Raw genomic sequence first — 17488 nt, 5'->3', positions numbered from 1 at the left:
TGTCACTCTACCCTGTCCTCCAGTCCTGTCCTGGCTTCTCTAAATCCCCAACTACACTATGAAAAAGGCTCACTGCTGACCATGATTGTTAGCAGTAGGTCCCTGCTGGCCCTCTCCTTGCCAGCTTGAGCTGAAAACCATTTGACTTCTACCGTAGAAGGGACAAATTCATTTTCATTACCATTACCAAAAGCCTGATAGGCCATGTTTTACCAGTCCTCTATCAGGCTTTCGGCAATAATGTTGAAAATGGTTTGTCCAGCTGATACCAGCAGCCAAACTGTTTTCCACGCTGGCTGATGACGGTTATGAGAGATCCACTCTAAACAATATTGGTCAACAATGGATCATTTTAATAGGTTAGACAAGACCCACACACATATTTGCTCTTTCCCCTCATAGCAGTAGCTACAGTAATCCTATTTTAAGGTTTGTTATTCTGTAATTGTCGATTATGGAATTTTTTGCCATGTTCTCTGAAGCATCCAGTACTGGCCCTTGTTGGTGATAGCACTAGCCGGACCACTGGCAATTATTACGTTCTTGATACTACTGGTACCATTTGCACATTATGCAATGGAATTCTTACTGTCTTCATGAACACACTATTTTGTATGTTTGACCTTAATGAAAGCAAATTTTCTACTCTTTCATGTAAAATTCTCATTTTTAATGGTTTGTTAAATTAGCCTACATTCATTCTGTAACATTAGCAGAAGTTAAACTCCTCAAACAAACACCTTATGGAAATAGTAAGTAGATGGGACAGCTGAATCAACTCCAACATACCAGTTCACATATATACTACAGATTAGCAGATAACATGCATCCTAGCACGCTGCTGTGGTGCTGGTCCATGACTAGGGCTCCGAGATGCTATAATAATACAAATATAGTAATGTTAAACCATGGCTTTCCAGAGAAGTCAGCTTTTCACACGGCAGTGAGATTCACATGGAGCAATCTGCCATGCTTTATTGCTGTTGTGAGGATGTGTCTAATTACTCATTCATCCCAATTACTCAGAAAGCTCATGTGCTGACATAAAAACTGCTATCTTGGGGACATCTCAACATAAGCTGTAGAAATAATTGGCATTTCTAATCAGTATTACATTTGTTATGCTCCAGATCTGCTATATTCAAATATAGATATGGCACTATAGTTATTTACAACTACATTTTGATAGGTAATTATAAACTATTGAATTGTGTAAGGTACTGAAACACTTGTGTCTAAGGTCAGAAGCCAAAATTCCAGTGTTGTATTATTTTGTATCATCAGTCTAAGGGATTAGTAAAATTTAACTCCTATTATACTATAGGAACCTAGTTTCTCTCACAGAAATATAGAAATTTGTATATTTAACGTTATATTTATATTAGCAGGTTTGTTAAACTTTAAAAGAGAATCTATATTGCGCTTGAAAAATGGTAGCTCTGAGCCTCCGCAGGGCTTGGGGCTTCCCTTTCTCTACTCTATCTGCCTTCTCCCTATGTGCTACACTAGAGAATATGGAATTGTTTGTAACTGAACCAATTGTTTTGCACTCACTGAAGTACAAGTAGAGGCATGTTAACAACATTAACAGTCTTGTCCTGCACCCAGAGTAGCACTCTGCTCAACAGATTCTGCTGTAAAGCCTTCTAGGTAGATACCCCACCGTTCCTGGCACACTTCACACGGAGATTTCTATAGTATTGTGGGTTACCTCAGAGACCATGGGATTTTTGGAAGGAAAGGTCAGACTCCCACAATGCCCCTGGAATCTCAGAATTTCCCAGGGATGTATCCCATAACTCACCTGGAGCCAGTTTCATTCCCAAATAATTTTTTCAGCATGGAGACCTCATCTAACTCTGCTCAGTCTTCCCCCACTAACAAGGATTGCTGGTGGAGTTTTTTTGAGAATGCAGCACAAAGTAACTAAAGAGGTAATGGAGAATGTTCAGGCAGAGAGCCCAGGACCAAGATCAGGAACTGAGAGAAACCTGGCTGTTGCTACCAGCCCAGTCCATGGTTGTACAGTTTACCTGCGGATAAAAGGCACTGTTGGATCAAGCCAATGACCACAGATTGGTAGGATTTAGGATATGCCGACATGACAGTTGGAGGTGTAATTGCAGCATGGGCTGACGTATCCACACAGACTTTAATCTAGTGAACAAAGCTAAACACAGCAGTGAAGGTGCGGTGGCAAAGGCTATGCAAACTTGCCAGAAATCGTGTACTCGTGTTGCTAACCCGTGCTGAAGTCCGTGCCATCTCTACACTTATATTTTTAGCTGTGTTAGCCAGATTAAAGCTAGCACGGTATAGCAAGACGCTGTGGCCTTCCTCAGAGCCTGGGCCTGAGGAAGGCCCACGATGCCTCTGCTGGGTGGATCCAGGAACTGCAGGCCTCAGACCCCAGGAGCAGAGAGGCAGGGCCACGACAGGAAGAGGAAGTAGAAAAGGCTGGCCTAGCAGCTCAGTCATAGGGAAGTTGCTGTCCGAGAAGGATGTGCCTTTCCCTGGGCTGTGGTCTGAGCCAGACCCTGGGGTGGGGCGGAAGCCCTCATCTAGCCAGAGTCTCAAGGGCCTGACAGGCCCTAGTGACTACCAGAGGTTGCTAACTGGGAAGGACCCCCCGAGGCCAGACACGACCTAGAGGAGCTGCCCATTGTCTGGGACCCGCCTGAGCCCTGTGTGCCAAAGGACCCGCTGGGGCCCTGTGACCTGGAGGAGCTGCCATCCGCTGACAGCCCTGAGGAGTTCCTCCCAATGGCGAGGGATTGGTGGGACTTCCACTAGCCTTTATCCTGGGGAAGCTGAGGATGATCCCTGGCTCCAGGTACCTGGGTTCAGGGTGGGAGGAAGTAGTCCAGGGGCAGCTGACTATAGTCTGGCTGAGCTTGCACTCGCATCAGTGTCAGCATGTTGCGGCTGGAGCCCTGCTGACCCAGTGGCAGAACCCTTTGCCACTGGTAGGGCCCTGGGCTGGGATGCAGTGGAGTTAGGTGGGCCTGTGTCCCCCTCTGCCCTTCCCTAACCACCCCAGGAATGCTTGTCTCCCCTGGGCTTGCAGCTGCAGAAGATACCAAGTGTTGTGTCCACAGACTCTTCACCAGCCCCACCCTGCCGGGGGACCAGGCACAGACTTAAGCCGCGACTGAACTTGCTAACTTTCCTTTTGTAGCAAGGTGGCCTTTCTCGGAGCCTGGGCCTGAGGAAGGGCCACAATGCCCCTACTGGGCGGATTCGCCACACCTCTGATTGCAGCATAGCCAGAGCCTAAATTCTTCTCAAGACCTGAGACAGCTAGCAGTGATTTCAGAATTTTAGAACATGGACGGGAACGTTTCTAGAACTTTTTCTGAGTTTATTCCAATGCTACAGTGCAAGACCACAAGGATGAACGCCATAGGAAAAAAACACAGGAATCATCCTCTAGAAGCAGGCTACTTTGGATTACTTCTATTCAGTTGGGAATCAGTTTGAGGTTCGTAAGAGCCTCACTGATATTTGAAAGAGGGGGCAGCTGATAGAGCATTCATCACAAGAGCCTCTTGAGGGATCAATCACCTCATCCTCTTAGGCTATTTCCAGCTAAGTTTATTGACCTTCATAGCAGTGTAACATTCCTGTTCTCCAGAGATCTTAGTTAAGGTTTCTAAATGTGTTTTGCTGTAGAGTTGCAGGTGGTTGTTGGAGATAGGTTGATTAACAGCTGAAAAGGAATTACAGGAGTGATCTATTCCATTGTTGTATATGTAAAGATTGCAGAGAGCAAGGTCTCTAATTTTTATATATATGCATATATAAATCAAACTAAACGCTTACCCCACATGCTATTTTAGAATGCTGAAGATTGAGTACTTTCAAAAATAGTAATTTGACAACTGTGGGAAGTTAAAACAGTAATAAAATTTAACACATTTAAATCTATCTATACACCAAAAATTGCATTGGTTTAACTAAGGCCTGGTCTACACTACAGACTTTTGTTTTGTTTTTTTGACAAAACAGTGGAGGTGCACACACTGAAATGCTCCTCCCGCTGATGTAACTCCCCTGCTAGGCTGACTGTAAGGCTTATGTCCTGTAGTCAGGGTAACTCAGTGTCTGTGTAAACACCGTCTTCTTTTTATTGGCTGTTGACTGTCTGTCATTCTTGTCAGTTGGAGCCATGAAAGTAACAAGAAAGCTGGGCTGAGCTCAGTTGCCACCCCCCTCTCCTCCTCTCTGGAGAGCTGGGCAGCTGGACCCTGCTCCTGGCTGGGAGCTGGGGCGAGAAGCCCAGGTGGCTGGACCTTGCTCCCAGCTGTAAACAGGGAGGAGGAAAAGAAGGGAGGCAGCCCACCAGGAGCCTCTGGGGCAGCCAGGCTCCCAGCAGGGAGCTGTCAGGAAAGCTGAGAGACTGGGCTCCCCCACACAGTCCCTCTTAGGTCGATGGAAGCGCTCCAGATGAGGCTATGCCCCACTGACCCAAGAAGGGTAGTGGACAACAGCCCAGCAGTAATTAATGTGGTTGCTGTAAGTCGACCTATCAGAGGTCGACTTATTTTTGTAGTGTAGACAAGGCCTTAAATCAACTTTGTTCTGTGTGTTGTTAAGCTGATAGGCACTAAGTCGCTAGAGCCAGCTAACATGCACCATTTCAAAGCATTTCTTCATTTCCATCCACATCAAGCAATGATGGTTTGTGAAACCCAACATTCCATCTTGAAATCCTGTTATTTCCAACTGGCTCCTATACCCTTACAGCTCTTGCTCTTCTAATTCTGACTTTTTCCTCCTAAGCCCTAATATATGATGTATTTATTTTTTCAGTGCCCTGATATTTTTTCCCCTCCCTCAAAAAATGTGGATGTATGTGATGATTTTGTGAAATAGCCAATACTTTGGAAAGACTGAAAATAATTCCTTGGATCACATTATTTGCAATGGATAAATTGTTGTTTTAGCTACTCAGCAGGTCGGCTCTGAGTTACGTGCCATTTCACAATAATCATGTACTGTATTTAGAGTACATTAGCTTTTAAAAGTACAATTAAAAAACCCATGAATAAAATAATTATACCAGATGGAATAATTAATACAAATATAAAAATCAAGATGTCTGTTTATTCCAGTTCTTCAGGATCATCTCTGCTGCATCCAGTGTGCTGTCTTGCTGCAAGCATAGAATGCCACAATTACTGCAGGTAATAGAATATTTGCCAGTTCTACAGCATTACATATTAGTATTTTTTGACAAAGTTACAATTGTATTTTGTAAATAGCCAAAGGATTCAATAATTTGCCATTAACCCTTTAACTTAAAGGGTACACCAAGAAAGGAATTCAAAGTTAAGATTGCTTGTAAATACTATAAAATTTTGAACATTAAAAATAGTTTCCAAAAAACTCCTTTGCTTTCCTTAGTGTCAATATTATCAAATGTGTATAGAAATTACTCCCATTACATTTGCATGGCTGTCTGCTGCATTTACAATAGTGGTCTTGTCCTCGCTACATTTGAAGTCATGCTAGCATAGTTTACCTAACGTGTGCGTAAAGATGGTTTGGTTTTGAAAATACCCATGGAATTCATAGCACAGCTTTATTACTTCCTCCCCCACCCCAAGCACGGGTATTCCATATTCTGGACAATCTTGTGACTTGGCTATAGCCCTATGAGTCATACAAGTAGTCCCTAGCTTGATTTGGCTAGAATTTTCTTAGAAATTATCTCTGTCCATACTGGGCAGGGAAGCCACACTGCCAACAAACCTATTTTGAATATGTTTAATCACAGTGTTGGCTCCCTTAGCTTGCAAATCTGTTGAGTGATCCAAAGGAATCCTGTCAATGGAGGCGAAGGAGGGAACTAGCTGAGGATCACTGGCCCTGGCCACTTACCCATCCCAGCCAGAGCTACCTATTTTGGGGGCTGGATGTCCACTCCCCCCCTTAGCAAAGTGGCAGTCAAGATTGCTTTGTGTTTCTGCAACCCCACCACTGGCTAACTTTCTGCCCAACTGTCTGACCCTGCTTCAAATCAGCATGGACCTGTGTTTTATTTTTTTAACTCGTGCTTGTTGCTTTCTTCATAAAACTAACGTTTCAATAATGCTATTAAAATGTCAATATAAACAACAAAATAACTGCTTAACCACAAAACAACTCCTTTAGATTAAACTAGCATGAAAAGTCTTCAGAACAGTCTTCAAGAACAACTTACTTTGATAAAACAAAACCGTATATATTTCTCAAACTGCTCTTTAGTCTCTGGGCCACAGAATGCTGTAAGTGGAATTGCTGACAGTTTCTGAAATGATGAAACATTATCATTTGCCTATTACACAGATAGTCAATTTTTGCTTTGATAACTGTACAGCCTAGATTTTGGAGCCTCCTCTTCCTTCATTAGAATTGAATTGGCTCAATTTTCAGAATTCACATATCGAATATAAGGGCCTAATCCTGCACCAGTGAAATCAATGGGTTTATCTTTACCAGGAAGAGTGATCAAATTTAGGTTTAGCATGTGCTAGCTAAGTCTGACCTAAATTCAACCACTTCCTAGTCAAGACAGTTAGCATGATCTTGCCTACTGCAAACATGCAAGTGTGGAAAACAGCAATTATTGGGACTGGTCTTTATTGTTTTGCATTAAAACTACAAGTTACATTTTCAGTAGGATTTTACAGTTCAACAGGATTTTAGATACTAGATTCCCACAGTTAAAGCGATATGTACAGCTAACCCTCTAGGCAATGCTTTAAAATGTAATTATCTGAGCTCTATTCATATATAGGTGCAGATGTACTGTTTTAGGTGTAAAAATATTCCTTATTTTTAATGTGTATCTGAGTGACTGGGTAGGAGAGACATCTTACCTTAGATTTTATCATCCATTTCACAAATTTATAATCATAACATTGATTTGCTTCCATATCAGAGAGATCCACATCTAAAATAAGAATAAATATAAAATGGAGCATATTATAGGACCTCTCAGAGTCCAGTGGAAGGACACTTAACTCACAATATTCTTTATTACAGTTGATACTGTGGAATAAAAGTTACGACAAATACTAAGGCGAGCTGAACCAAATCTTGTGCTCCAATCACAGTCTAATCTTGGTTTAGACAGGGACTTGTATGACTTTGGGCCAAAAAACAAAACAAAACACAACCTCTCCGAACTGCGGTTTCCTCATCTGTAAAATTGGGATATTTAACTATTTCAAAGGTATAATTAACGTAAGTGCAAAGTGCTGCTACAGGCAGTCAATGGAAGATATGAGACTGAGGCCAGGTCTACGCTAGGAACTTACATCGATATAGTTACATCTCTTTGCAGATTAATGCAGGGGGTGTGAAAAATCCACACCTCACAAACGGAGCTATACTGACCTAAACCCCAGGGCAGACATCATAAGAATTCTTCCGTTGACTTAGCTACAGCTTCTCAGGGAGTCTATTATCTATGCCATAGGCAGAATCCCTCCCATCAGCGTAGGTAGTGACTACACTGAAGTGCTACCATGGCAGTTGCGCCGCTGTAGCATTTTAAAGGCAGGCATACCCTAGAACTCATTCCTCTAGGGAAATTCTTCCTCTGATATTATGGTGTTCTGAACTTTCAGAAGGATTTGTAAACTTTGGTGAAATTTAAAAGGACTTTTAAATGTAGATTAAGCTAAAGTGCATTACTGTGCCTCCAATGTTTTAAGTGACTTTAGATTAAGGAAAAAAACTGAACAGGAAAGTCTGTGTTGGGAGGGGGCTGCAGGATTTTAAGACACACCTCAGTAGTTTTCAAACTTTTTCAAATCCTAGGCCTTCCTAAAATAGAAATTCAGTTAACCTTCTCTCCCAACCCTAAGTTCACATCTTCTCTGCAACAGCCATAGGACTTGGTTAAATGAAAAAGTAATACAAAGGCAGTAATTACCAATCACACAACTCAAAAATGGATAAATGGATTTCACTGAAATTTACAAAAATAGTCACCTCTAGGTCAAGTTCACGCATAGAAAATTTTAGCCCAAAAAACTGGAAAAAAGAGGGGTTAAAATGGAAGTTGCATTTAATCTTAACTATAGTGTTTGCTCCCACTCCCTCCATAATAAACTTTCACTAACTAAGTGCAGAAACATCAACAATCATGAAGTATCCTCCATCTGGAATGACAGGTTTCAATCCAACTCCTTGGAGTAGCTGGGCCATCCGATTACGCTTGCCTTCCAACTCTCGGGACAGTGAGTAAAAGTAGCAGTCTGGGTCATCCATGCGTTTAAAGTCGATCCAAAGAGCCTGTGCCAAAGCCTCCTGCAAACATAATAAGTATATAAAGATTTCCCTTGGGTGGGCTCTTGCACCCATATGGAGTCCTGGAGCGGTCACTGGGACTTTGCATGGATGTATGGGTCTTCTCACATATATCCCTTTGCAGGTCTGGGGCCTTACTGAGCCCACGAACACTCCAGATCCCTGCATCACAAAAGGTCATTTGTGCATTTATTTTAACAAGTTGTTGTTTGTTCTAACACCTAAAAGTCCCACTCAGGATTTGCTAGGCACTGCACCAGACAGAGGAAGTCAGTCCTTGCCTCAACAATTTACAGTCTAATCTGAAGTACAGTTTAGTTTTAATTGATGCGAATACATGATAGCACACTAGTAAATGAATGGTAGACTATTTGTTAAAGTAATTCTCAGCACTATGAGACATCACTGCAGCATCTCGTAATTACATTTTTGCTGAGAAAGGAGTGAGACTGGCAGGCTTTTGCAACAATGGTCACCTTTGCAGATTAATGCAGTAAGATTTGCAAGGTTCTGGTGTATTTTTTTAAATTGCCTCATTAGCAACTCTCAAATTTGCCTCATCTACCAGCACGCTTATTCCCAAGGAACTACTTAAAAATATTTAGACATCTCAAAATTCATTCTAATTTGCATTTATTGTATTGTACTGTACCACCTGGAGGTCCCCACTCCTTTACGCAATGAACCGTACAACAGAACGTCTCTCCTCTCCAGTCTGTATCTACCTGTAATGGAGTTGGGCATGTATACAGTGTATTCTGCTGAACAACTTGCAAATGTTTTATCAGATGCTGTGGACCAATGGACCAACCGAGCTAAAGGGGAGGACAAAACACAGACACATCTTAAACATAAGGCAAGTTAGCAATTAGGAATCACCTTTAATTAGTTCTAATGCCATCATTTACAACCACTATCACAAAACTGGAAACAGCTTTTAAATAACACTTTGTATACTTTGGCAATCTTGGCTCTTTCTGCAAAGCAAACTGTTTTATTTTTTTTAAAATTCACCCTTCCTTTCCCTTTCACAAGCGTTTATTTTTAGAATTAATAAAGAGCATTGTTAGAGTGTGCATATTAAAGGGCGGTAGTGTTTCCAAGTGAACTGTCTGCAATTTTTTGTGAGTTGGATGCACAGTAAGCTTTCAAATCGCAGTAAGCTTTTGAATGATAGAATGCAAAAACAGACAATTTTCAGGTCCGATAAATACATGTTGTTTATGTAACTGATCTCTTATCCTTCTTGTTCTTACCTTCCAGCCAGTTACACTGTATGTCTTTCCAGCACTTCCTATAGTTATTGTTCTCTCCCACATGCCTGGCAAAGCAGCTGTACATAAAATAAAATTACTTAGTTGCCAATGACATGTTCCATACAATCACAAAAACTGAACTTTCCTAGCTAAGAGCAGCAATATTTTAATATAATATTGAAACAATCAAACAAAGAGGAGAAAAAATCCTAAATTAAATGAAAAATGGAGAAGTGTATTTTAGAATAGAAGTTAGACAAGAATCAACAAAAAAGAAAGTAAGGAATGAGGCAAAACACTTTGAGTGAAAACATCTTTCGTTTTAGTATGAATTCTGTGCTTGTGAAAGGTACCAGACTGTCAGTCCTGGAGACTAAGGCCTTTGTCTTTCCATAGAGCAAATGCTGCATGACCAGGGGTAAGCTCTGCTATACTTCCCTCTCATTGTGCTTAATCTGAACTGGAGGGATCACCCCTAGAAATCCCCATCCTCTATGGCCTTGTCCACTTTGCTAAGGCTGCCAGTTGGTGACTGAGCCATCCATACCCCCCACCATCTACTATTTCTATCCCAGCAACTCTAATGACATCTATCCCAGAAAAATAAGTTTTGAACAAAGAGTGGGTGAAAGAAAGGGCAATGAAATAGTTTGTCAGATGTCACTGGATAACAGAAAAATCCAAATAATCATCATGGGATTGATTACAGTTTACCTCGAAATCAGTAGTATCTGCCAATTTTTTTCACAGTTTATAAAATACACAGGAATAGTTGAACTGTTACAATTATTGAGACTCATAACTGTATCCCTGTAATACGTAGTCAGCCTTCCTGCAGCCAGCCGAAGTGTTTCTCAGCACTGCTCAATTTCTATAGAATTTAAGCTTTAATTTAAAAAAAATTAATGTTGAACCCTTGTGATTTCAGAGATTGGTGCACCTCCCCACCAAAATTTAATATTAAGGTACCTAAACATATTTCATCTGCTGTTGAGTCAAAATATGGCTTCAGACTTACAGAATGTGAATTCCTCACTGAGGTTTGCAGAGTTAGGCTAAGCCTACACTAGGAGCACTTTACTGGTCCAGGACTACTACTATACCAGCAAATTGCCCCTCGTGTGGATGCAGAGATCCTGGCAAAGCTGTGCTATGTATCAATATAGCAAAATCATTCCCCCAAGAGTGGAAAAAAGGTGCACTGCTTTTTAAAAAAAACAAAAAACAGATTTGCCGGCATAATTTGCATCTAGTCCAGGGACTTCTGCTTACACAGCTCTGTCTGTCAGGGATTACACCTCTGCACACTCCTGACAGACACAATTATGCTTTGCTTTGTATTGTAGAGCTGATCTGAGCTACAGAATGAGCCTTTCAGAAGCATCCCTGGCTAGCTGCTATTGGTTGAAACGATCTGTTCAGACTATCTAGCATATAAAACACGTCTATAGTGCAGGGGGAGGTGTGATTCCCAACTCAGACAGACATACAGGCACTAGCTCTGATCAAGCTGCTGTGCTCAAAATAGCAATGTGGCTGCAGCAGCACAGGCAGCTAGCCTGAGCTGCTGTCCGAGTACATACCTAGGATCTCAGATAGGACTGTGCTTGCATGGCTAGCTTGAGCCGCCACCTGTGCTGGCAGCACCACAGTGCTGTTTCTAGCACACTAACTTGATCAGAGCTAGCAGATTTACTGGAATTACACCTCCCAGCTGCAGCGTCGATGTACCCAGAGTTCTTTGCTCTTTTAACACTTCTGGGCAGTTCTTGAGCTGTAGGTTTATGCCACAGACCTTGATAGCTCTTTTCCATCTCTCCAATTTTTGTGGTATCCAACTACACTGAAATTGTTAGCTGGACAAATAAATACTGTACTAAGATGAATGAGCAATCTCACCTTTCAGAGTGCCTCTTCACCAGAAAAAAAGGTGTGTTCTTAAGTCATGTTATCTAACATGTGGTAACTGGGGACACTCAGGAAAGTAAATTCTCACTTTTAGTTAATTATATTAAAAGTGAATTTAAATTTAAATTTGCTAAATCACATTACATTCTTGTGTGTAAACTCCATTCAGCATTAAAGTGACCTTCAATTGGTTTTATATATAGTGACTTATGCTAAACCGCATTAAGGCCACTTGAATTCTTGTAGAGCAAAGGACTTTTCTTGTAGAGTTGCAGGCTTTTTTACAGACTGCTTCAATGGAATGTCCTTTCTGACTACCACAGTCCACGCATCACTTAATAGGATAAACCCAGATGTGTGTCTCAAAGTTGTTACGCATCGCATCAGATGAGGACACAAGTTACGCTGAGTGATTTTAGTGGTCCTGGTGCATCCTACCCTAACATGGTCACACTAGAAAGTTATTGCCAAACCCAGCACAACGCTCAGGTTTTCTTTAGGGAGGCCCATAAGCAAGAGTATCACAGATGTAATCACAAAATTCCATGAGCAAGCTTTCACAGTACCTCCCTGTACTGGACCTGGTTCGAGTCAGTGCCTATCACTGTCATTTTGTGGAGCATTTAGCAAATGTAAAACACAAAACAATTAGCAAACAAGAGATCCATCTTCCCATCAACCATCACTCACTCACTCCAGTGGGCCTGTAATCTTGAAAACAAAAAGTCAGTTGGAACAGATGCATCTTTTATTGAGCTATGTAAATTGTAATATTTAAGCACCACGTCCTAAAGACTGACAAACTGACTCTAGCATACTTCAAGCAGGAGTGAATTTCAAAGCCAGGTACCTCTACTTAGGCCATGTCTACATTATAGGTGATACAGCAGCACAGTTACAGTGCTGCAGCTACTTAGCGGAGATGCTTCCTACAGTGACAGAAGGGGCTGTTCCATTACAGGAGATAATTTAACTCTCCAAGTGGTGGTAGTTAGGTCGATCAAAAAGCTGCGGCTAAGCCCCTGAGTGCCATAGATTTGTTGATCTAACTTTTAAGTGTAGACCAGCTCTGTGACTGCTTTGCCACCTACTCCCAGGAATTCAAGCTTGGGGACAGATTGCAAGAGCACTCCAAACAATAATAGCAGGGAGAGGGAAAAGGCAGTCTATCACTTTCACAAGCAGTAAATTAATATGCAGGGTTAAATGGAATGGAAAGCATTTTTTCCATGCCATATGGAAATGTCATTATATTTAACCCCGGTATGCTTTAATATCATTTTAACACCAATCAACTGCTGGGAATTATCTGTAAGGTAACACACATAAGCATGTTACCTGAGCTGGCACTCAATTTGTTGAAATGCTAACAGAATCCTCAGTTATGATATGAGATCTCTAAATCTACCACTGCAGCTTTCATCATTACTCATAGGAGATTTGCGCCTTTACAAAAGTCAGATAAGTGTTAGAGACATGATGAAGTGTTCTATATTAGAGAAGGCTGCTTGGATGACAGCATAAAGACTATGCTAATTTTATGATATATGGCTAGCAGCCCTATTAGATTCTATTAAAGAACCACCACCAGCCTCTGTAATATCCATTTTCCAGCTTTCATGTAAGAAGTGTCACTGCATTTGATTGAATATGTAAAGCTTAATATAAAAACATTGCAGATTCTAAATATTGAAATAGTGGATTTTTTTCTTCTATTATTTTTATGTACAGTTATAAAAACTAAGAAGCTAAAGTTAAAAAAAAGTTTTGCTTCTTTTAGTAAAATGACTATCAGTTACATTTTTACCCTGATGGTTTTACGGTTAGTAGGTTTTAACAATAAATTGTAAGATAATTTCAGGTGATCTGTTAGACAGTGTGCAGCTAAACCCATTGACTAACACTCTAAGCTTTCACTTGAGTGAAATTGTACATTTTATGTTGTACAATAAAAATGCTTTTTGTTCATCTGGTATTTTTTCCTTCAAAATATTAAAACAAATTTATACTAATAAAAGAGTTTATTTCCTCCATGTCCCAGTGGATGACAGGTCTCCTGGAGGCATTAAAACTAGGCTGCCAGGTTGGCCCTAAAAATAGGATTTCTTTTTAATAGCATTAGAAAGCAAAAAACCAAACTTGTGGCCTGCATATCCCACTGACATCATTGGGAGCTGAGCATGCAAAAGGACTGCATGTTCAGCAAGCAGAAAGCAATACATTAATTCACTTACACTAAACTCATCTTAATTACCAGTATTCCAAAGTCATTGTAGACAAAGCACAATATTTGCTTATTCTGAGCTGATTATATCAATTTTATCATTAATAAAAATTAGTGGTTTTCATCTGTTAATCTCAAAGCACTTTATAAAGGAGGAGATCATTGCCACTTTAAAAGATGGCGAAACTGAGGCATGAGGCGGTGAAATGGTTTGCTCAAGGTCATACATTAGATTAGCATCAAAGCCAGGGACAGAACACAGTTCTTCTGACTCGCAGGAAAGTTAATTTTATGCCTTTTGGGTTAATAGTTTAATCTCAACAGGGCTGCTTTGCTTTAAAATTCATCTTCATTATGATAACATAGATCTGTGTAACTCCAGAGTCCATTAACTGAAAAAGCTGGGTGTTCATGCAAGTAGCTTCTTCCAGAACCAAAACCTGAACCTCTGTATAGCTGAGAAGATAATCCTTAATAATAAATTCCACATAAGCCACTAACTAGGATTCAAACTAAGGCCATAACTCTCCAAACATTTACTCATGATTAATTTAAGCACCTGTGCAATCCCATAGACTTTAGTGGAAGTACTCATAAACATAATACTAAGCCCATGTAAAAAGTGTTTGCAGAATTTGGTCCTAATGGGTTTGGATTGGTGGCAGCATATACCGGTTGTGGCTATACTAAGATCCAGTTCCTATTGAAGTCAGTGGAACTGCTTCCATTGATCCAATAGGAGATGGATCAGGCCCTACAAAAGGAAACTATTGCAGGGACACTGATAGCATTATATGTTTAGTTGTCTCTTTTGTCCTTGCAATGGTTTACTTTGTCCACATAGTAACTCTGCCTGAGAGAACTACTGAAGCATGTCTCCAAAGAGCCCAGAGTGACTTCACTGTTTAAACTGTCCTTTATTTTTAATACCCTCCGCTTGGGAGGAGGGGGAAGGAAATATATCTTCTACTAATTTTGTCCTTTACCTTTGGCCAATCGTTTTTTCCTGTTTATTATGGGGCAAACAATAATGTGGTTTCCTTATTATGTACTAGCCTCACTGATTATGTCAGCAGAGCTGCAGGATAGTTAGCTCCTGTTCCCTTCCCTCCATTAGCTCTGCAACAAAGCACATCACTTAGATGTAGATACATAAACAGTGATTATTATACATTTCGTGGCAACAAAGAATTGAATTAGGGTGAGAGTCTGAAAAGAACCTAAGTGATTTAGGAGCATAAGTCCCATTCGCCTTCTATGGCACTTGTGCTCCTTAGTCACTTAGATGATTTTGAAAATTCTACCTTTAGTCTTTAAATAGAGATTTAGAAAATAAAGGACATTCCTCAGAGTTTAATCATTTTAAACTAAACCAAAATTAAGGTTTGAACTACTAGACAGCATCAGTTATCTTTGAGATGCTCATTTATGATATCCTTCCACAACTGTCTGCATGGCCATACAAAAAATCAGTACCTATTTTAATGTGTTTATTTCCTTTGTACACCAGCCATTCATACACCTCATCACTGATGCACAGGGTGTCATGTTTAATACAGAGATCAGCTATTACCTGGAGTTCTTCTTTGGTATACACCTAGAATGCAAGAAAGCAAAGGCCAATGCATTAATCAATGTATTTAAGACACATTCTGAAATTGTAACTACTATGTTAAACTAGAATGGAAGTCTTACCTTGCCTATAGGGTTGTGAGGAGTATTCAATATGATAGCTTTTGTTCTGGAATTAAATTTACTTGCAAGTTCAGTGGGATCTAAGACCCAATCAGCACTAGATGCAGAGTTGCCAAAAACAGTTTTCTAGAATAGGAATAAATGTCTGTATTACTTAAGTGCAACACAAATTATAGCCCAGACCATGTCTTTCCCCATGGAAAGCCCACAGGAAACCAAAGTTAGGAACTATCTGTGCCCTTGAGGCTACAGAATATCTGCTGCAACATGTAATCAAGGGGGGAAAGCTTCAGCCAATCATGGAGCAGGTAGGAGCATGACCCTTCTACATTTCAGACAGTCTCACATTACAGTGAGAGACATAACATAAGAACCTAGACGGATGGAAAATGATGAGATGTCCAGAAATCCACATGGAAATTACATCAAATTCAGGGCCTCCTTGGAGAGCCAGAGCATCCATGAGAACACCCAGACCCTTCACAGCATTTCCTGGGACTTCTGTCTTCAATGTGGCAAAAGTCCCAATGTTATGGCCTCCATGCCCATGCTGACCCAAGAGCTCCCTCACGTGGGTTTTGGAGAGCTGGAGTTCAACTAAGTTCATGATGACAAGGTCAACACTTCTTACACAGGGAAATCCCTGCAAGTCCTCAGGATTTTACTAGCTGCACAACAGTCATCCCAGCTCTGCCTCCTCCCTCCCACAAAACTATGTGAGCTCAACTGCACAGGCACAGTGCAGGCACAGTGCCTTCCATAGGGTGGAAGAATAATATATTAGGTTGCTTCTGTACCCATCTTTTTAGATTTTTTTTCAAAGAACAAGTTTTATGATCCTTTCATAACTAAGGCTACGGCTACTCTGACGGCGGCAAAGTTGCAACTTTGTCGCCATCAACTCCATCAATGAAGACCCGCTCAGTCAATCCAGAAATTGACGTACTAAGACCACCTTCACAAGTGGCACAGTACAGTGAAGACAGCGCACAGAAGAGAAGCAGAGAAGTCAAAGGGAGTTATGCAATTTTTTTGCATAGCTCGTGTAACTCCCGTCGACTGCCATAGAATCTTGGAGGTAAGTGTAGACAGGGTCTAATTAGTAGTTTTCTTTCAAATGTTGGAAATGTTGCTGTTTGAAAATCAACCACTGAGAAATTGCTCATCTCCATAACTAAGAAGGAAACAGTCATTCCACTTTTTGTGGTAAATGGAAGATCATTCCTAATTTAGTAGGCAGATTTTGGAATAGAGACTATATCCCATCACTTCACAAGCTGCTGAACAGGATCCGAAACCAACTCTTTCAAATAACAAATACATAAACTGTATGGTCATGTGATCACTCTTCCATTATTTTGTGTTTTAAAACTTTTCTGATGGTGTCAAACAAAGGATTTTAGGAGCTTTCAGCCTGCATAAGTTGAACTAAATTAGAAACAGGGCCCTATTCTTTACAACACTTGTAGAACATTATGTCTATAATGCTTTGGATAGCATTACATTGTTGCAGTTTAATCTAATTTATTATACAGTTGTATGTTAAGAAAAACCAGACAGGGATAATCTTCTATAATGCGGTTATCAAATGTTATTAGCATCACAAAATAATTCTGAATTCTATATGTTTAATAACAATAATTAAAAAAACAACATACATATCTCAATGGGATAAAAACAGGTTTTGCTCCTGCCATCTTCACCATGGGCTCATAACAGTCAAAAAATGGCTCTATTATTATCACCTGAAATTAAAACATACAATCAGAAAGTCCTAAAATTGAGAAATTATTATGTGTAGTAACCTCATATTACATCTTCAGATTTACTTTGACCATATGTATTTACTGCGCACCTTGGGCATTTAACCCTGATTTGATGTTGCTCAATTTGTCATCATCTTAGGACATCATATGGCAATGCCCCCTCAATCTAATAATTAGAGGTACTACTCACTTAAACAACAGATATTGGTAGTACTTCAGAGATTGAACATAGGCATTTCCTCTCAGGTTAGACACTAGAGCTGCTACTAGCATATAATGTTAGAAGTGCTTGGAGACAGACACACAAAAGGTATTAAAATGTGGAGAGAGGAGGCAAA

At 40.4% G+C, this 17488-nt stretch overlaps 1 protein-coding gene across 4 annotated transcripts in view; it reads right to left on the bottom strand.

Annotated features, from left to right (window-relative positions):
- Positions 1 to 615: 615 nt before the first annotated feature.
- KYAT3 (kynurenine aminotransferase 3) overlaps positions 616 to 17488 on the bottom strand; it is a 32079-nt gene continuing 15206 nt past the window's right edge. For 2 of the 4 annotated variants that reach the window (XM_067538514.1, XM_067538516.1), the window contains 9 exons: positions 17043 to 17129; positions 15385 to 15510; positions 15166 to 15286; positions 9558 to 9634; positions 9027 to 9116; positions 8115 to 8301; positions 6864 to 6937; positions 6206 to 6292; positions 620 to 5155 (listed from right to left, as the gene is read on the bottom strand). In XM_067538514.1, coding sequence (XP_067394615.1) covers positions 5093 to 5155; positions 6206 to 6292; positions 6864 to 6937; positions 8115 to 8301; positions 9027 to 9116; positions 9558 to 9634; positions 15166 to 15286; positions 15385 to 15510; positions 17043 to 17129 — 912 coding nt within the window. In that variant the 3' untranslated portion in view covers positions 620 to 5092. Of the gene's footprint in view, positions 5156 to 6205; positions 6293 to 6863; positions 6938 to 8114; positions 8302 to 9026; positions 9117 to 9557; positions 9635 to 15165; positions 15287 to 15384; positions 15511 to 17042; positions 17130 to 17488 lie in introns of all 4 variants that reach the window. The other 2 variants (XM_067538513.1, XM_067538515.1) reach the window with 2 other exon arrangements.

This window comes from Emydura macquarii, unplaced genomic scaffold, assembly GCF_026122565.2.
Source record: "Emydura macquarii macquarii isolate MOO-44397 ecotype Brisbane River unplaced genomic scaffold, CSIRO-AGI_Emac_v2 contig_480, whole genome shotgun sequence".
NCBI classification, from domain to species: domain Eukaryota; kingdom Metazoa; phylum Chordata; order Testudines; family Chelidae; genus Emydura; species Emydura macquarii.
The sequence above is the reverse complement of the archived record's forward strand: the minus strand, read 5'-3'. Positions and strand labels throughout refer to the sequence as shown.